Source organism: Cuculus canorus, chromosome 12 (genome assembly GCF_017976375.1).
Source record: "Cuculus canorus isolate bCucCan1 chromosome 12, bCucCan1.pri, whole genome shotgun sequence".
Classification (NCBI taxonomy): Eukaryota; Metazoa; Chordata; class Aves; order Cuculiformes; family Cuculidae; genus Cuculus; species Cuculus canorus.
The window spans coordinates 13,875,281-13,895,702 of record NC_071412.1 but is presented as its reverse complement, the minus strand read 5'-3'; the positions used below and the strand labels follow the sequence as shown (position 1 = coordinate 13,895,702).

At 47.1% G+C, this 20,422-nt stretch overlaps 1 protein-coding gene across 1 annotated transcript in view; it reads left to right on the top strand.

The window, feature by feature from the left end:
• The window catches only part of IGDCC4 (immunoglobulin superfamily DCC subclass member 4), a 95,631-nt gene that overhangs the window by 17,870 nt on the left and 57,339 nt on the right, over positions 1-20,422 (top strand). Inside the window, exon 2 of the mRNA XM_054077966.1 lies at positions 14,894-15,223. Within this exon, the coding sequence (XP_053933941.1) occupies positions 14,894-15,223 (330 nt within the window). The remainder of the gene's footprint in view (positions 1-14,893; positions 15,224-20,422) is intronic.

Here is a 20,422-nt window from a genome sequence, read left to right as displayed (position 1 = left end):
AACACAGAAGTTGCCTCCTCTGCCCTCATGCTTTACTCGCTGTGGCCCTGAGGATCCTGGAGGCATATTTCACTGTCTTAAGGACTGCCTTGTGATTTCTTTCCTGGTCCATCAGAAAGAGGTTGGTTCCCTTTCCTTGGCATCTGAGAAGGCTGTCAGAGGATGGGAAGCCCTGCATCCTCACAAAGACCACCAGCAAAACAGTGCTGTGAACAGCAGCCTTGCTGGGGTCAGCATGAGCTTGCAGCACTGCCAAGCTTGAACCAAGCTTGAAGGTCTTTGAGGGGAGGTGGGACTGGGGACGGGGACAGCCCTGTACTGTGTTTTGATTGATATGGCAATGGGAAAGCACCTTCAGGAACTGATGGGCATTCACTGCATCAGGCAGCTGGGGTGGTTTGAGACCTGGCTGCTCAGAGCTGCCTGTCCCTGAGTCAGAAGGTACTACCTTGATGACACGGGTATTGGGGCTATGTGTACATCTCCCTCTTCCATCACTGCCCTGAGCAAGGCATAAGGCTCTCTTTATCAACCTTCATGTCCTTTTGACGTACACATGTAGAGGGAAGTGCAAGCCAGTGCACTGCCTGAGCACATGCATGCCACATTTAGTAGCTTACTTGGAAATAAGTATCAGCAAGATGTCAGTGAGGTTAGGCTCATTACTAGATCTCATTAATTCTGTGGAGTACCCTGTAGAGAATGCATTAATATTCTTATTCTGTTGACATATATTAACATATATAATAGTTGTATAATTGTTATGAGTAATTATGGTAATAATAAGCTGCTTCTCATAGACAATAGTCAAAATGGATACGCAGAAGTCCCTGAAGGTACTTCTAAATCACACTTGATGGACAGGAAGGTGCTGGTGTGTGTACAGGGTGGTGAGAAGTGCTGTTTTTCTGCCCAGGCGTGGAGGCCAGATTTCACAGTTACAGCTGAATGTGTTTGTCTGTGCTGGTTGGTTGAGTTCAAGCAGTTTAGGTCAGGAAGTTCCTCTGCTTTTAGCTGAGAATTACTGTTCCCTACCCCAGCATTTGCTGCCTCTCAGCAGAAGCACAGTAATTTGATGTGTGCATTCTCCTATGCCTTTGCAGTGATGCGAAAGTAAAAGGACATTGCTTAAGTTACCTTCAGCCTGAAGCTTCAATTTGGAGAAGCGTGTTCTGCTTTGCATTGCAGAAGGATGACCATCAGAGATACCTTAACTGGGGGTATCCTTTCTTAAGGCACTCAACTCCAAGCTTTTCAGGTCACTGTCCTAGATGAGATAAAGCTCTTGGTTGTGTGTCATGTGTTCCTGTGTAATTGTTAGCCTACTAGCCCAGATCTTTCCTTTAGTTATTACAGAAAACCAGAGCGCACCCAGATTTGTAGGTCATTAAAAGAACACTGAGGCACACACGGAGCTCAAAAGGTTCTGAGTAAATTGTGTTCTCCTGTTCTCTTAGATATAAAACCTGCCAACAATCACATGGAACAATTACAGTACAAGGCTTTACTCAAAGGGTATAGCTCTTGGTTTATTGGAAAATAATACTCTGTGGCATATCCAAAAGGGCGACAAAGCATCATGATTATAGCAAAGAAGTAATATTCAGGATTGTCTAGAGAAAGATTAGCTTTTCAAGTTGGCTTTACTGATGCAAATTGTCAGCCGCTGTTGCAATAAGGAGTAGAAATAACTAAATATGAAATGCTGACTCGTAAAGGGGAGTCATCTAAAGTGCTTTGTGTTGCAAGATTTCATGAAAATGGTTTTGAAATGTTCTGCTGCATTTACCTTACAGAGGCTGGCCGGTTCTGCCAGCTGGCCGATGCTCTCGGCAGTGCAGCATCCTGGAGATGTTTGGAGTGGAGCGTGTGTGCTAGAACATCCCGTCTGTCTCACAGGGGTCAAAACAGGATTGTTCCCAGTGCTGATTTTTTTTTTTTTTTAAATACAAAACACTTAAGAAAGGCTTTGTTCAGTGCGGGTGTAAAAATTTCCAGCTTGGTTTTCAGTCTCTTTTGTCTGGGGAGCAGTTCCAAATCACTGCCGGCCCTGGCAGGGGTATGGCTCTCTGAAATGTATCTTAGTGTTCTTGGTCTGTAGGATCAATGCAAGTTGTGTTCAGTGAATATCTTTTTCGTTAAGTTCACATTATACAATATAAAGGACTTTTGTCTTCTTTCCTAGTGTAACCCCATTGCTGTGTGTTGTAGATACTGTGCATCTGATGCCCAATGTTACAGATGCTGTTTCCTGTATGGATTACTTTTTCTTCTGCTTACATTGTTATCCTTACCTTGTTTAGTTTTTTTGTAGATTTTTTGTGTTGTGGGGTGGGGTTTTTCTGTTTATTTTTTTTTTTTCTTTTATTTAATAGCTTGTATTAAAGTCACATGCTCTTGGCAGCAAGCATCTTGGGTTTGATCTTTGTTTTGCGTTTGTGAAGCATCCAGTGCAGTTCTGCTTTAATCTTCAAGGAGGACAACCCCAAGCAAAATAATGCAGCCTGCAGTCCTTACCTGAAGATGATCCAAGGGCTGGAGGGAGCATCTCTGCTGTGAGGACAGGCTGAGAGAGTTGGGGTTGTTCAGCCCGGACAAGAGAAGGCTCCAGGGATACCTGAGAGCAGCTTCCAGTACCTCGAGGAGCTACAGGAAAGCTGGGGAGGGACTTTTTACAAGGGCATGGAGTGATAGGACGAGGGGAATGACTTTGAATTGAAAGGGGGTGGACTTAGATGAGACATTAGGAAGAAATTCTTCAGGGTGAGGATGGGGAGGCACTTTCATGGATTGCCCAGGGAAGTTGTGGCTGCCCCATCCCTGGATGGGTAAAAAGCCAGTTTGAATGGAACTCTTTGAGCAGCCTGGTCCAGTGGGAGGTGGGGTGGAGCTGAATGGGCTTTAATGTCCTTCCAACCCAAACCATTCTATGATTCTGTGATCCTGCTAAAGCTTAAAGGTTCTGCATTCTCCATTTTTCCCCAAACCCAGCTGGGCCAGGTCCAAAAGGTGAAGTCAGACACCACTCAGTTTCTCCAGAACTTTGTTTCCAGCTTCAATCCTTGCATCCTCCTCCCTTATTCTAATTAAAACCCGCTGTAACAAATGCTGTGAAGCCAGCTGCCGTGCTTTGGCAGGTAGCAAACACAGGGCAGCGAAACCTCCAGCTAATCCATCCATGCTATGAAGTCATAAGAATCTTGTTAATTTTTAAAAAGCCCTTGATGCCCACTAATCCAAATCAATTTTCATTTCTTTCATAAAGTCGTGCTTCCATTTAGGCTTCAGCTAAGAATTACAGCTAATTTGTTCGATTTTATAACAGTATAATTGAAAAAGTGATTTTAATGTCCTGGCAACCATATTCCCTTTCTTTGGTTGTTAATGAAAGAATCCATTAAAGTTAAATGATTTGGGCACCGATTCAAGTTGAATCGCCTGAATATTCTAGGGGAGTGTTTCTGACCATCTGCTGCTCTGTCATTGGCATTTGTATTGTAAATGGGACCGAGAGAAGGACTTCACAGGTCTGGTTAGAACCGTTAAGCGTAAAATATCATTTTAATTTTCTGATCTCAGTGTAAATAGTGGGAATACTCAGGAGAGCTGGGGCTGTTCTGGTCTGTGGTATCCTGTGCTCATAAATATCGTTGCTGAGCTGTACTTCCACATCCTTGCCAGGGGCTCTTGTGGCAGTTTGTATTGATTACAGTACATCATTCAGCGGCGTGTTGTAAGTTCCTTTTAATGACAGGCAAGACAACTGGAAGCAAAGCCCGCGAAGGGGAAAGTCCACGTGATGGAGAAGTGTTTCTCCCACCGTCTCGAATCGCACTCGTTGTTTCCGTCTGCTTGCAAACAGAGCAGCGCGTCCTAGTGCAGGGCTGGTGAGAATGAGCAGGGACAACTAATAACTTAGAGCAGCTGGTGTCATTGCCTGTCTTCTTTGCATATCGCTGTGGTGGGTCTTTTAAGTCTGTTGAGCCAAGCTGATAGTTGGAAGCACAGACCTCCTATACCTGAGCAAGAGCAGAATCAAAGGGCTCATGTCTTCCTTTCCCTACAACACACTCATCCTCTTCCCTTTGCTGCCAAGCTTTCCACCCTCCTTGGTGACGTATGACGTGTCTGGCCTGCTGGGAAGCAGTATGGGCAATGCACTGGGACATGGAATCTGCTGGAGATGGCTCTGGCTTTCATTGGGTTTGAGCCCCTGCCTTGGATGTGGATTAATCTTTGGGCTCTCTGTTAATGCTGGAAGCGTGTGTGTCTTGTTAAGGATAGCTCAAGCAGCCATCCCCATGTTGTGACCTCGGGCTGCTTATCGCAGGGTTAATATTTACCCACTCAGCCAGGGCTGCCCTCCAGCCCCCTTTCTGCAGCCTGGCAGTGTGGGAAAAATGAAATTACAGGCGTTGTCTTTCTTTGGAACTTGTAAAGCACAGCCGAAGCTTCTGGAGGTCTTTCAAACGAGGGAGGGCAGGATATGCTCTGCCAGTTTGCTCCAGAGCTTTACGCTGCATTTTGTGTGTGGAAGTCTGAGTTGCAGAAGCTGAAGAATTGTCTGGTAGAGAGGATGGGATTTGTTTGGTGGGAAGTTTGGTTGCTCGTTTCAAACCTACAGTGGGGACACTGCTTCATTCCTCAGTGCATGGACATTTACCCAGGTTTGAAATTGGGTAGGATGCTTGTTTTTTTCTCTCTGTAGGGTGGAGAGAATTGACAGATGAAATATTCACTGTTGGAGCTGAATGTTCCATTTAATGTACCTATATTTTTATCTTTGGAATATGCAAAGCCACTAAGGATGAGAAAACAACTACAAAATATACCCAGAATTTTAACTGTAGCCCCCAGGTGAAGGCTCTTTGTGTATTTTATTTGGTTTCTACTTAAATGGCTGTTCTCAAGAGGCATAATATTGAAGCTTGTATCACATTGCATACTTTAAGCTTTCTCAGGCATGGAGAGGTGAAAGTGTATCCTAAAAATATGCTAAACAAATAGTTCAAGAGCAAAAATAGGTAACTCTAATAGGAGATCTTGTTTCAGACTCTCCTGTGTTGTTTGTAGATCAAATACGTATATAATGCATGAAATAAAATCAGGAACTTCTGCCTCTAACAAAAGCAGAATGACTGGATTTCCTTTCCTACATCAGTGAGAAATGCAGGAAGTAGTTAGGAGTTTAAATATTGTCTGTGAAATCATGCAAATCTAAGCCAGTCTTTTTAGCGTGATGTGGGTCTTTAAAATGGCAAATATGAGGCTCATTCAGCTCGGACTGCTGCTCAGCAGCGAAATTGCAGTCACCGCAGCAAATGGGCCTTCTAATGTTAACACCAGCAGATAACAAAAATAGCGTTTAATAACTTTCATTAGAGTTAGTGTTTCTAGGGCTTTGGGGCTTTGCTCTTTCAAATCATTTACATAATTTGCAGGTACAAGCTGCTGTGCCAGACTGTCCATCTGATTCTCTCTCTGATTGGAGCATATTAATGCACTTGTTTGATGGTCTGTTACCAATAATTACCTTGGATTGCATTAGGAGCATTTCCAACATTGCAGCTGGTCTGTATTTTTCATTAAGTGTATTTCAGGGCCCAATTACCGGACTCTGATGTGTTATTGTTCCAGTGCGCTTGTTCAAGCTTGTAATTTTAATATGCCTCTACACTGTAAATTTCTGAATACAAACCCAGGGCTCTGTCCCGAGTTCCCCACGCATCTCGTGCTTCCAGCAGCTTCTGCAGAGATCATCTCGCCTGTTTCTCATCACTTTTTAAGAGGGGAAAGATGACAGCTAGGGGATTGGAGGCTTCTTCAGAGGTGTTTATAGAGCAAAGCCTGAAGTTGGGTGTGCTGCCTGCTTGGTGTGGAGCTGGTGAGGAAGGGACTGCAACAGCTCAGCCCCTCCTGGAGTCGGGCAGGCTGGGGGATTGCAAAGAGGTTTTCAGCGATTTTAGTGTTTAAGTGACTTCGACACTTTAAATAAGCATTCTCCAGTGCAAGGGAGGTGAGCGCTGGTATTACTGTGCACAGGCACAGCTCTCCCTGTTCCGCTCTCCAGTAGTGCTGGGGAGGAGAAGGCTGAGTTGAACAAGTCCAGATTTTGGCCTGCTCTAGACTTCAGTTGCTCTTTAAGAACCCTTTCTGGGGTCAGAGAGGAGAAAATGCAAAGGCTTAACCTTTGTGAAAGAGTCAAGTACTTTACCGTTACGATTGTCATTGACAATTCAACACGATGAATAAATTATTACTGCTATTGATTTGTTTCATCTTTCTGGACTATTATTTGCAGGGTATACATCAGAATAACACTTGTCTTAATGGAACTGAACTTGGTCCTGAGAGCTGGTTTTGTGTTTATCCCTGTCTGGTAGGCGTCATCTATGGATACAGATAAAGTGCTTGGGCAAACCTGATCCTTATACAGAGGCATGAGTGCACTTACTCCTTCCTAGGAATTGGTTTACACTTTACTGGGCTGGAGTCTCCAGGGTTACATCAGCCATGAGTTGGTGGTTCCAAAGGTCTTGGGTGGCTGAAATGAGCAGCTGCAATTGGCTTCAGCATTAGGAGCGTCAGAAGTGTCTTTGAAAATACTTAGGCAGAGACCTTTTCAGCTGCTTTATTTCCTCAAAGCCTGGCGTGTTATGTTTATACACAAAGATATTAATTTGCCCAGGGCTTTGGCAGCCTTTGCTTTTATCTAAGTGAGTCTAGTCATTAATCTATTTACGTTAATTACAGCTTTAGATAATATCAAGCTTTTCAGGTATGGCCTATAAACGGTGATGTGGCGTTGCATGTGTTGTAGATGATGTTTCTTTCATGCCCACCCCTCTGCTCTCTCGCTTTTTACTGGGGGTTTGAACAGAACAGAGACAAGAGGCTCTTGCGGGGCATTGTTCTTCAGGGAGAGTTGAATTTGGAGCATGCTGCAACAAATCAATACATTACGATTCATTTAACTTTTAAATGGAAGGGCTGTGTATACATGTCAAAGTACAGTAATGGACCACTATGAAATGAATGGGTTGGATTGATGTCCCAAAGCCACAAAGCCTCATAAAGATTCGTTAGATGCAAAGATCTATATAATTAAGTGAAGTGGAGCTGTAGGAAGAGGATATTTTTGTGTTGGCAGCACACTCACTCCACTGGTCTTGCTGCAGTAGCTGGGCTCCCTCTTGGGTGTTTCAGGAATGCACAACTCACCTGCCTGGACAGATGCTGTTGAAAGCAGTCAAGTGTGTTTGCTCCCACTTTGCTCAGAAGGGTGTTTGGACCATGACCCTCCTAAAGCTTTAGAGCAACGCACATCGTCCTGAGAGCATATTACAAAGTGTTTCTGTCTAAAATGCAGTTATAGAGCTATCGGTAGCTGTTGGCTATGGGATGGCTGAGCCTGTGCTCAGGAGCCATCTCCTGAGTATTTCCACGGGACTGTGTGTGGATGGAGCTGAGCTTGCCCTGCCAGTGCTCATCCTGCCTCCCAGAACACGAGGGAAACTACCTTGACACTGCACACTCCTCCCTTGCCGTTGAGTCCGTGCAGGGGGCAGGAAATCACTCCTGGCATGGCATCGTACCCACCTCTTGATGCAGGGACAGCGTGACAGTCTGAGAGCAGTCTCTTGCTGCACGCAGCGCCAGTCTGGCACCCAGCTGCTCCTGAAAGGCTGGGATCTGCTTTGTGACAGGGGATGATCTGAGAGTCCCTTGCTGCCAGCTGGATAAGTGTTCCTGCAGCAGTGGGAAATGCTGCATTATTAAATAATCCATCTAGCTTACATATATGCAGGATTAGGATAAGGCCTGCTTCCCGCTGGTGAGCGCTGCTCAGTACTGGAACTACTCGGCTGTGTGTGGATATCAAATGTTAATAAAATGGTCTTCCCAGCAGGCCTGGAGGGGTAGTTTTAGGAGCTTTCTGTTCCAGAGAGGCTAAATGCAAGCTGAGGGTGTAACTGTCTTGTTCTTAGCTTGTTCATGTTGCCATTATAAGGTGGAAAGTTCCAGTAACATCTGGTGACTGGGAAGGCAACATAGGGATCTTGACCCCTCCATCTCACAGGTCTTGTTACAGTTGAGTGGAAGAATGTTTCCTGTTTTACTGTGGCATAGGGAGGTAGAAAAACTGATGCACAAGAAGATTTAGGCCCCCAGCCCCTCTTTCAGCATTGCGTTCTGGAGGGATCATAGGAGTCAGGTGTTCCCACCCCAGATCTCCTCCAGTCCTGCCTTCAGCACTGATGTTGCTGAGCACCCAGAATGCAGGCGTCGTCGGAGACCTCTGCCCAGATTTCTTTCTGGGTCACCACTCGCAAAGTGCAGTTGCCCTAAAAACATGCTGAAACCAAAGTATTGACTTCTAGTTGTCAGTGCATAAAGTTTCCAAGAAGAAAGAAGGCTTTGTGCTGCTTTAATGGGGACACACTGAAGTATAGTCGCTCTTTGAATTAGACGTAAAGATTTTCTGTGGTGCTAAGAATGTCTGAAGAACATCAGCAGAAGGTTACTTTGAGCAGAACAATGGCACAGCAGTTGGCTTGCTGAGAGGTAGGAAAACCCTTTGGAAGTAGCAATTTAAGTTTTTTCTGCAGTGCTGTTCACTCCTGATTAAATGAGATTAATTGTGCTGTTGAGTTCCACAAGTTCAGCATCCAAAATAAATATATAAATTAAGAGAGGTGACAGTGCAGAGGCTCAACTGTGGTTTGAATTCCTGCCACCTCCTGCTGCCTGATATCCCGCAGAACACACACGATGACCAAGTGCTCTGCTCGCCTCTTCTGAGCCACTTTCCTTGCTCCTGGGAAGGTTTTCTTTGGCTGGAGCTCTGCAAGGTGCACAAGCCGGTTCCAAAGTGCCAGATGTGTGTGGAATAGGAAGCGTGCTGGCCAGGCTCCAGGCTGTGGGACCTGCAGCACAACAGCGGCTCCCCAGGAAAATCTCCCATCTGCCAAGAGTGAGAATGATGTCAGCTCTGGAAGTGTGTCAGAAACCCTTGTGCTTTGCTCTCTGTGAAGTATTAATCTCCCAAGGCCTGGGCTGTAATGGGTTCTGTCTGGCTCGGTGCAACTTTATTTGTTTTGGGCTGTGAGTTTTTGATGTTTTTTGAGTGAAGGCACTGGAAGCTGTCAGTGTTTTCGCTGCTTTGGGTTGGGTCCTGTCCTTGAGTTCATCCTGGGGCCTCAGTCAGCTGTGCTAAAGATGAGCTTCCCCTGCCTTAAAGTGAAGGTCTAAGCCTTGTAATTGCCATGCTGGATGTTTGCGGGAGTGGGCTGGGGTGTGTGTGCCTTGGGATCTTGTTTGTGCCTAAGTCTCTTTGTCTTTTCCCAGCTGAATGAGTTTGTTGAAAAGAAGGCAGTACACCTCCCACAAACATTACCTTTCTGTCTGCCTTTAGGACATCCCCTTTGGGTGGTGGCTTGGTTGGTGACAAGGTTGTGGTGGTGATGGGGAGCAGTTGGGGTGTCCTGACACCAGCCAGAGAAGAGCCTGAGCTGTGCTGTGTAGCTGGGATGGGTTTATCTGCTGAGTTTACGGCAGTGGTGCATTTGCAGCTCTGGCTGGCTGAACCAGCGTGACAGTGGTGGATGTCCATGTGGGGATGTGCCATTCTGGAGCAGGCAGTGAGCTTACTCATGGACTTTACTCAGAAATTGTGGATCAGCTCATCCTAGTTGTGCGAGCTGCTGTACAAAAAGAAGGAATCATTGATAAGCCAGTAGCTTTGTGCCTGTATATTTTGGTTTTAAAGTAATTACTCAAACACAGCTCCTCCTCTGAACAAAGCCATTTGTCTCCTGTTGAACAGTAACCTTTTATTTGCTCGTGCTCTGTAACAGAGCTCAAGGACGTTTACTGCCAGTAGCCAAAATTTCACCTGAGCAAGCATCTCCCTGGTCTAGGTCTTTCCTCCTCAGTTTAAGTGGTTAAATCCCAGGGATTGGAAGTAACCCGACATCCAAGGAGACAGATGGGGTTTTGTGCTGTTCTCAGCCATGGAGTGCAAGCTCCCAACAGATCTAAGGGTTTGGAATATTGTGTGTTTTGGATGTGAAAACACTGCTCTGAGAGTCTTGTGTCTGACCAAGTAATCGCGTTGTCAGAAATCTGTCAGAGCTCACTGCGTTGCTAGCCCACACTTCACCTGGTTATTTATGGGTCCGAAATTACAAAAATCAAGGGAATTGATTCTTTTTCTGCTTTGCTCAGTGTAAGTTGGGTGATTTCTGCCTCTGATGTGAGGGGCAGGGGATGATAGGAGTGGGCTTGGCTGTGCTTTGAGATGTGCCGTTTGGGAAGGGAGATGTTGACTGGTTTAACATGGATTTTCAGATGCCTGCTTTGGAGCTGGAATCAAGCCTGCTGCTGGCAGGGGTGGTGCTCCCATGGAGGGCAGAGGACAGCTTTGTGCCTTGAAGGTTTTACAACCTTTGTTCATCCGAAACGCCCTGTTTTTTATCTCACTCTGCAGGAGATTTTTTCATTTACTTCACCAGGCATGGACTGGTTGGCTGGCTGATGGAGGTGAGGACATAGATGGGAAGAAAGAACATCTTTCTCCTGGGATGTTCTTGTATGTAATGAAGCCTCAGGGTCAGCAGCATGGCAGAGCCCTGCAGAGGCTGGGTCAGAAAATATAATTTTCATGGGAAGAAAATGCTTTTAACTTGCTGCATCAAGAACCTTTCAATGCCTCTTCATTCCCAGGACTCTGTGTGTGTATATACATATATACAGTATATATGTTCTATATATGTGAATAGGTATTTGCACATTTATAATCTTGAAGCCACCGCTGTCTGTCTTAGAGTAGCTCAGCAGTTTGCTGGGCTTCAGGGGGTGTTGTAGGAACTCTGCTTTTACCTTGGTTGGATGGGCACAGACTGCACTGTTCCTCTCTCCTCGCAACTCACCACTCTGCTTTTGGCCCCTTTTCCTCCAGAGAGGTATTTTGAGCAGTTATCAGTTGTGTTGGGTGGTTTCTGGGTAGCTGGTAGAGAGGTGGTTTTGTGTGCTGTGATGTAAAAGCCTGCTTTGAATACATATGTGATGTTGCCCTCCATAGGGCAATGCTGTGCAAGGTTCTCTGGCCTCAAATAAGGGAGCCATGAGCTGAAAACTCCCAGTTCTGCCAGGTTTTGATGTTTGAAACTGCATCCAGGAGGAGCTAAAGGCAAAAAGCTCTCTGGCTCCAAAGCACACGTGCAGTTAAATCACCTGCTCTGAGCTGATATGTGAAAAGACGTTTTGACTTCTGACTTGGAAACCCACCTCTATGTTTGTGTCAATATCCGGAGTAGCTGTGTGAGCCAAGTGGCTGTTCTGGGTAGTCTTCACTGTGTTCATTACAGCATCATCTGTGGCAGGTAAGATGGTAAAGGTGAGCAGGAGGCCGTGTGAGCGTGTGGCTGTGTATTTGAACAGGATCCTATCCATTTCTGTCACCATACGATGAAGAATGGAGGTTGGAAGTAGTCAGCAGCTTCTGTAAGCACTTAACATTCCTGATTTCATTTGTCTTTGATCTCACTTGGAGTAATTTTACCCTCTTCTCATCCTTTCCCTTGAAGAGGCTTTTATCTCATTGTCAGGCTTGCTAATTTGGTGTCGTGTTTTGAACTAGACCCTCTCCTATGTTTCCAGAGCCTGGAAGGTATCTTTTCCTTAGTTGGGGAGTGTTTATACAGTTTTTTGAATGTCTTAGGACAAGATTTGTAGTGGGATGTTTTGCAATGCCAAGTCTGGGTCCTGGGCCCTGCTGCTCCAACCTCTACATGTGCAAACTGCCTGTCCCTAAAAACCCTGCAGGATTTTGGGGCCAAAGGGGCAGGAAGGAAGGCTGGATGATTTAGGACAGCATGCTGGTCAGGGGGTTCATTTGTGCTACTGGAAGCCTCCTTGGGCTGTGGTGGCAGACAATAACATGAGTTGTCACGTGTTTGGCCTTGTCAGAGTCTTCTGTCAAGTGGTCAGTTTGAGCCCTGAGGGATGTAAGCACATCCATGTTTAGAAATTCAGATTAATCTTGGTCTAGAATCTTGAATCTTGATTTGGAATCTTGGTCTAGACACATATTTGGTGCTCCTCTAATAAAGGGCAGTGGTTTGAGTATGGTTACGTGCTCTCACCATTGTGTGGAGCCTGCATCTCTTTGCAGTGTGGTAAGCATTTGCAAGTAGAAACATATTGATACCCAGAGCTTGGCTGCTCATAAACCGTTTCTGCTGTTACTGGGTGGATTACGTGGTAGGACCAGGTTTCCTGGAAAAGGAGTGACTATTGCTCTTTAAAGATGTTGTGCAATTGTGTGTTTACTGGTGTGAAGTCATGAAAGAGAGCAACCTCCTCTTGTCAATAGTCAGTGAGATGGTATCGTCGTCACCAGCTTGGCAAGTGCACTAAATAGTAAGTATAGAAACAGATCACCGTGGTTGTTCATACAGGATTCTTTGCTCCTGATGTGAGTGTGTTCCTTGAGTGTGGTCCCAGGCTGTGGTAGGACCATTGCCTGTGAGATCCTGTTTGAAGTGCGTTTCTCTCCAGTGGTCATATCTTCTCTCTCAGTATGGCAGAGAGACACCTGAACCAGCCTGTCAGGCTTGGTGCAGGTGAACTCCGCAGTCTGGCACTGAGTTTTATTCTCAAATGTACCAAGCAGAAGCTTAAATCCAGGTAGAATTTGAATTTGGGGAAAAGATTTGGGTGATATTTAGGGGTATAGAAACATTATCACATTTCTAAAAAGCAAATACTGCTTTGACTGTGGTGCAAAGTATGGAGCTGTCTGTTCTTACTCTCCTGCAAGTGGGTTGGGTTGGTTTTTAAGGGATTGGAGTTTGAGAGGCTGAAAATTGCTTCTTACCGACCTGTGCTTGTGTGGGGAGTTGCACTGCAGATCTCTGCTTGATTCCAGCCAGCTATCCCGTCATGCTTCACCTTTCACAGAGGAGCAGAATTTTTAGAAAAAAAGTAGAAAATAGCACAGATCTATGGGCTGTTTCCCTGAGAGATGAACAGGAGTGCCTGGCATGGAACAGGAGCCCACGGGGAACCTGGAGGCAGGAGGACAGTTTGTGCAATGACAGTGGGAATATGGGATGCAGAGCCAAGTGGATTGCACTTCCCAGTGGGAATATGGGATGCAGAGCAAGATTCCATGTGGCTGCACCACCCTGCTGCGTTATGGAAGGGTCACTGTTGAAGGAAGGTAAGAGTAGGCACAGGCAGCACTGGTGCCTGGAGTGTTGATTCTGCACAAGAGCTGCCTCTTCTGTCCCGTAATGATGGCAAATCAACAGGCAGGGTACAGGTAGAACCCTTGCATAGTCTCCTCCTCCCTGAAGGGACACAGCTGGCCAACGCCAAGTTCTTGGTGGTCATTCTGCAAACCAGCAATGAGGGCAAACCTGGCAAGTTCCCGTCCCCATGGGCTTAGGCGGGCACCACATCAGCCCTCCGTGTGGGCAGCGTCAGGCCCTTCCTTTCAGGGGCACCTACAGCTTCCAGCACACGCCTTGAAATGATTCCATCTCCCCGCACGTGTAATTTTGTGTGTCATTGCCCCTAATTGCATGCTTAACACACACTCTTTTAAAATGCAGCCCTTTTATCAGCAGTAGGTAGTAGCAGGTTTAATAGGGTGTTTGAATTCCTATAAAATTAATCTGTAGCCTTCTGCGATAGGAGACGGGCAGGGAGCCATGTGGTTCATATCCAGTGTTGATAAACTTGTTATAGAGGCAGGAAACATTTCTGATTGGAGCAGTGACAAAATAATTTGGAGCGGAGCCATAAAAAGAGTGGATGGTGATGGTTTGAGCACAGCAGAGATTGAAATTGCTGGTGTGTGGAAGCAGCGCTGCCAGCTAACATTGACTTAGTGTCTCTGGAGAACTCTAACGGCAAATGCATTTTATTAATGGCAATATTCTTTTAGGAAATGCTGAGCTTTGTTTCAGAGGTGGAGCTCTCCTAGAAGTGTGTGGGTTTGGAAATCGGCCAGACAGAGACCTGTTCGGCTTCGCTCGCTGCTGGTCACTGCTCTGGTCTCTGGCTGCAGCAGGCAGGTTGCCTAGGGGCATGTCCTGGGTAAAGATGTGGTGTGGCTGCCCATTTACAGCTGGAATATCCTTTCTCTTCTAGTGGGGAAGGTGCATCCATCTGATCTTACTCTGGATTCAGCTATATCAGGTAAAAGGTTCAGAGGCAGCAGGTCACATTTTTAGCCTTTATTCCCTTGGCTTTCTTTTGAGTCTCCCAGTACATGAACATTGGCAGCAGACGCTGCCTTCCCTGGTTCCCAGCAGGGCTCCAGCTCTTGCTGCCAGTTCTCCGTGAGGGTGTTGTAACCCATCCTGCATCTCCTCTGAAGGAGTTTGCTGCTTTGCTTGTCTAGGTCTTGGGGTCTTGGCCTGGCCTTGCGGCTGCTCGTGCACCATCCAAGTTGTGATTGCTGGCACTGGGGTACCAAGCTGAGCTTGAACAACTTTTCTTGTGCTTCGCTGGCTTGCGGAGATGATCAGCCTCAAAGGAGGCTCTGATATGCAGGAAGGTGATGGGGAGCCCTTGCTTCTCATAGGCTGCTACGGCAGGTGAAGGAGAGGTTGGGACCCCGATGCATCTTATGTGCCTGTGCCTGCACCTGCTGTTGCCATCACTTCAGCTTCCAGATGCTCTTCTTTACTTTAATCTAGCATCAAAAAAGCAAGTGTCAGTGGAAACGGTGACTGCTGGGCACTGCTGGGAGTAGCAGAGATGGTGCAGGTTGTCCTTGCAGCCTCAAGGATGAGAGAACTGTGCTTCCTTCACCGTGTAAAACTGGGCTGTGACTAACCAAGGAAAGCAACTCCCACTGCAACGCTTCTTTTCTTTGCAGGAAGGCTTTTGGAAGGAGATTCCCTGGAGCTGAGCTGTAGTGCTGGTGCTGCAAAGGTGATACTGGAGCCAAACCAAGTCGTGGTTTTGGACTGTAACCTGGCCCCTGTTGAGCAGGTGATCAATATCACGTGGAAGAAGAATGGGTTTCCATTAGTGGAGGAGGAACATCTATACGTGCTTCCGAATGGATCACTCTTCATCTCATCCCAGGCTGTGGCAAAGGACAGTAAATATCCTGAGAGGAATGGTGCTGAGGGTAATTACTCCTGCGTGTCTCACAGCTCCCTAGGGGCTGTCACCAGTCAAACGGCTGCAGTCAGATTTTCAAGTAAGTGTTGAGTTTTTTCTGTTGATTTTCTTTTTTCCCTCTCTTGGTGTTTATACAAACCGTGTGCCTCCTAGAGAATTTGAGATTGTCTATGAAGTGAAATTGATGTGTAGGTGGGATTTGAGATAGTCCACAAATAAGCAGTGGTGTCTTTTTGTTATTCCAGCATTACCGTCCTCTGAAACTCTCCCAGGTAAGTGCCATCAGCCATGAATGAAAAACAGGACCCTTGTCACTCTCCAAAAGCCAGTAGTGGTTTTTGCAGAGAACTTGACGTTTCACAGCCATGAGTGCAGCACCCTCTGCCTGGAGAGGTGGCTCTGGGGGCCTAGCTATGATGGCTCTGGCGCTCCTGGCCAAGGCTCCAGTGGGTTTTTTGCCCCTGTGCCATAGATAAGGAGTACTACCTTGAGTCTGTGAGCGCTGGCTGAAGCTGAGGGGCCGGATGATGGGAAGGTGGTTGGGAGAAAGCACCCACTGCCTTTCCTCTGCATGAGTCACCTCTGGATGGTGTGTGCTGGAATGCACATGCATAGCTGGTGTGGGAACAGCTGGCAGGACTGGCCATGTTTGGGATGGGACCACTTGTAATTGTGTGCTGTGTGCTCCCAGCTCAGCTTGCTGAGCTCTTTATCCCATCCACACCCTAGAGGTGGCAGTGGATGGCCTGCAACTCTGTTTAGATCAGGAGCTACCCTGAGTGAAGAGTGTTAATACACTGGTAAAGAGTTAATCACTGAGAGACAGTCACGTGGATGTGGGTGGTCACTTGAGGGGCAAAAAGCATTGGAAATATGCCAGGCTCTACTTAGGTGGTCCAAGTTCCCCTTTGTCCTTGGTCTCAGTGGCTAGCTTAGATCATAACAGATCATAACAGGTTTCTGGGGGCACCTACTGCCCTCACAATTTGTGACTTCTGGTGACTTTGGCAGCTTTAATGTGTCTGAATATATGGCCTTGTGGGAATGATAAAGACTGGGAACTGGTACTCCAAGGGAGGCCTTGGGTTCTTTCATTTTCTGTGCTGTGAGGTCCTGACGGACAGGATTTTAGATGTCTCCCCTTCTGATGGCTTTTGTTTGTGAAAGCTTAGCTCTGCCTTTAGCGCGGTGGGTAGCGGAAGAGCAGGAGCTTAATCTTTGGCAGAGCAACTTATCTGGTTAGGGCCCAGGCTGATGGCTATAGAGAGCAGGAGCGTTGTGGCTGTCTGTGTGCCTGGCAGAGCCTAGGGAAGTACCAGGGTCCCAGTGGGGATGTGCATTGAATGTCTGTTCTCAAACATACTCTCTTAAAAGCACAGTGCTGCTGATTCCAAGTGTGGGGGGGAGGCAGGTAAGCCAAAAGAGTTTTACAATGCATCGGTGCTAGCGAGCAAGTCTCGGTGTGGAACGGTGTGTCCAGCACCCTGCTTTTCAACTGCACTATAGCATCTCCTCAGGGGCTTCCTGGGTAAGGAAGTCTTTGTGCATCGATGCCGAATGAGGTGTCTGTAGTGGGATCCTCTGTTCCCACAAAGACCAAACTAGACAAGGATGTTGGAGTTGTGCTCCCAGACAGCCTTCTACCGTAATCTCTTCCTGTGTCTCGCAAACGTTGGCAGGCTCCCATCGCTGAGCAAGGTGCGGAGCTCCTGGCCCCCACGGCTACCTGTCGTCTCTGATGCAGGTTACTGGGCTGTTCTTGTCTTTGAGTTTCTAACAGTGCATTTGAGTGGTGTTGGCGGTATCAGGACTGAAACAGGCACGCAGGATGGGGTAACCTTTTCTGACACCTTTGTGCTAATCTGAAGTTTCCCCTCCTGCAGTCCCCATTCTTGGTGCTGGGCCTGAAGAGTGAGGCCCAGTGTGAATCAAGAGTTGATCAAATATAATACTTTTCCAGCCTGCCCTGCTGTGACAGGGTGGTCTGGTCTTGCAAGAACTTGGAAAAGCCCTCTTGTAAGGAACTGAGAGCAAGTTCAAGTAGAAGACTGCAGGGAGGAGGTCGCAGCCCTGAGCAGAAAGGATGGCAGCTCTGGGAATAGGGTCTGGGTCAATAGGTTCTGGGTCTCACACGCTGGGTTTGGCTGTGCACATCAGCTCAGATGCCTCCAGGTCACTGTCTGTCTCTTCTAGGTTCCCTCATGAATAATCAGTGTAGTTTGGGAAGGAGTGTGGCAGGGACTTGGGGAGTTCAATGTGGAACAAGGAGCGAGGAGAGGAGGGCAAAGCTGAGCAGCTGTAGCTCCCACGGTAGCTGGTGAATGCAGTAGGTGCCGCTGGCTTTGCTCAGATGTTCCCACAGGCAGAATTTACCCCATCTCAGCATGGTGCAAATCTCAACTCCAGGGGAAACTCCAAACAATGAAGAAAACTGCGGAGGCTGGGACAGACAGCTGTCTACAGGACAGAGAGTCTGCAGCTCTGCTTGGTGTCGGGACTGTCTTGTGAGGTGAATGTCTCCTTATAATGGAAGAGATGAAAGAAAGGGCTCTTCAGGCTGTTTTTCCTTTTGGTCTCTGAGAATGACACTCCAAGCCTTGAACCGCTGTATCTTTGTGCAGCATTCAAGAATAAAATTCCTTTGTATTCAGGGCTGGCTTATGGAGCTATTGTAAGTGTGTGAGTGCCAATAAATGACTCCTTGACCTACTAAACAAGCGAGGTTAGAAAATAATGCAAATACAGTAACTCTTCTCTCTAGTACAGTGACTTATGTAAAGGTTGTTGCATGCAGCTGCACAGCACGCCAGGAGACACAGGCCTGAAATGCATTTCCAATCTAGAGAAATCGGGGCCGAGATGCTTTTGCATTTGCTCCGAGCCGCAGTACGTGAAGATGGAGAGGGCATGTCCTAACACCCACTTTACACCATGATGTATTAACCTCTGATACCCCAGGAAGGGGATCCAGGTCTTGGTGAGCTCGTGGTTCATTTCGTTTTCAGTGCTGTATAAGCCAGCACTCCTGATTGCAGGTGAAGCTTTTGCCAAATCGGGAATTTCTTTGACTTTTGCAACATGTTCTCCCTTTGTGCTCAGAGTACGTTTGGCACACAGCGCCCACAGATTGCAGGGCAGCCATCCCTCCTGCCTCCTCCTTTCCACAGCAGTTTGGAATGCCAGGTAAATAGCTGTTCCCTTCATTAAGTGAAGGGAGCCCTGAGGTTCTCACATGGGTGCTGTGAAGATGGAGTTGGGGATCCTGCACACAGATTTTGTCTTGGGAGATGGGAGACACGGAGGAGAAAAGGCATCATTAATCCTAGAGGATTTATTTGGCTGCTCTTGCCCCAATCCCAGCCACCCTGAATTAGGATAGAATCCCTTTTAGGGGTGATGTGCTGATGCACCACACCTCTTGCCCAGTGGCAATGGTTTGTGCCTCTGTTATGGATCTGGAATTTTCCTCCTTGTGTCTCACGAGTGAGAACAGTGGAGACATTTCAAACCCAGGAGACTGGCTTAAATTGCTCTTCCCTCCCCTTGGATTTTTCCAGAGGAGCATACACAGGTGACGTGTCTCTCCTTCCCATTCTGGGATTCTCCCACAACTGGAATTTCAGGTCAACTCCATGTGTGTACTCATCTATATCTCCTTTCATTGCCATTTGCACAGGGAAAAGCGCTGCTCCTGTGACAAACACATGCACCTGACATAACATATTCATTTCTGTGAATGGAGGGCAGCGAGGGAATTGATTAATGAAATGCATCTCTCACTTCGATTTGTTTTGTGGGTTGGGCAGAAGCACTTGCTACATTAGCATTCAGCTGATGCAAACGAGGATCGTAAAAGCCTTTTTTCTCCCCTGCCACCGAACACAGTAGTCTACCCAAAGCTGCGTGCTTGTAAATGGAGTTATTCTTTGTGCTGATTGCCCTGAGCACTACTGACCAGAAGAAAACCTGTTCAGCAGGTGGGATGTATTAACTGACCAGTAGTTTGTTTCCTTCCCCGAGTAGGGCATCCAGCCACCCACACCTCATGACAGTGGTGGCCGTGGTGGACGAGGAGCGATGGCTCTTGGTGTGAGGATGGCTCTTGGTGTGAGCATGCTTGTTAAGTAAGCAGCTGCTCCAGTGGATGAATTAGGTTTGCAGATTTCTCACAGGCCTGCGTGCTCCCACGTGGAAATACCAGGGGTGTTAGTTTAGTGGTGGGAAGGTGTAGCTTTCTACCTGTTAATAACTACATTTGTGAAGATTTGTTAAAGCCATTAATTTAGCTTAAACATTGTGCACGAGGGAGGGTCTAGAAAATTACAGTAATTGTGACTGTAAGAGGAAGACTTTTGTTGTGCCTGGAGGGAATGGGCTTGTGTTGTGTGGCTGCTGGCAGCAAGCGCAGGAGAGGTTTGCCGTGTTGCTGCTGGAGAGACGAGGCCATAGCAGGAGTCAACTCTCACGTCTCTCGTGATCCGCTCTCTGCAAGGAGAGTGTCTCTTCTCCATGATGCGTGATGTATCTGGGATTTGAGGAAGGGCATATGGGGATTTACTCTTATTTTAAGGAGTAAAATAAGTTTTATTTTATGGCTTTTATGCTATTTATTTTGTGGATTAGACGCATAGGTGAATGACCGCTGGTTACTGTATGCAGGGCCAAGCTGGGCAGGAAATCCTTCAGCAGATGAATGCACAGGTTCTGAACCATCAGCAGGTGTGACTTTCAGATGCAGTTTTGAGTAGGTGGGGAACCAGCTTATGTGAAGAGACAGGAGCAAGTCCTGTCTGTATTAGCACAGGTCCTGTGCTGCCATATGGCCCTGCGACCAAGCGCTGTTCTGTCTCCACCACACCATGGAGACATGGTAAAACACTTCCATGACTTTCTGTGCATGTTCCTCTTCCACCCCACCAGGCTGTTTAGAGGTGAACTGTCCAGAACCATCTGGGCAGTGTATGTGACCTCAGTAGGGGCTGAAGTTGCCCCCATCTTAGAAATACCTACTAATATTTGTAAAAGATACAAAGGGGACGAGCACACAGAGTCTGGGGGTAAAGCGCTGTGGGAGAGAGCAGCAAGCCTGTTCCAGAAGGCTGAATTCCTTGCATAGACTGCATTTTCTGCCTGGGGTGTAGTGTTGCTGGCTGGCAGTCTCTCCAAGCTCACGGCCGGCCTCCTGCACCGATCAGGCTGCTGGGAGAGGGGGAGGGTGCTCTTTTTCACCATACTCCGGTCACCCCTGGGCTTGGGGCTAAAAGCCTTGGCACACACG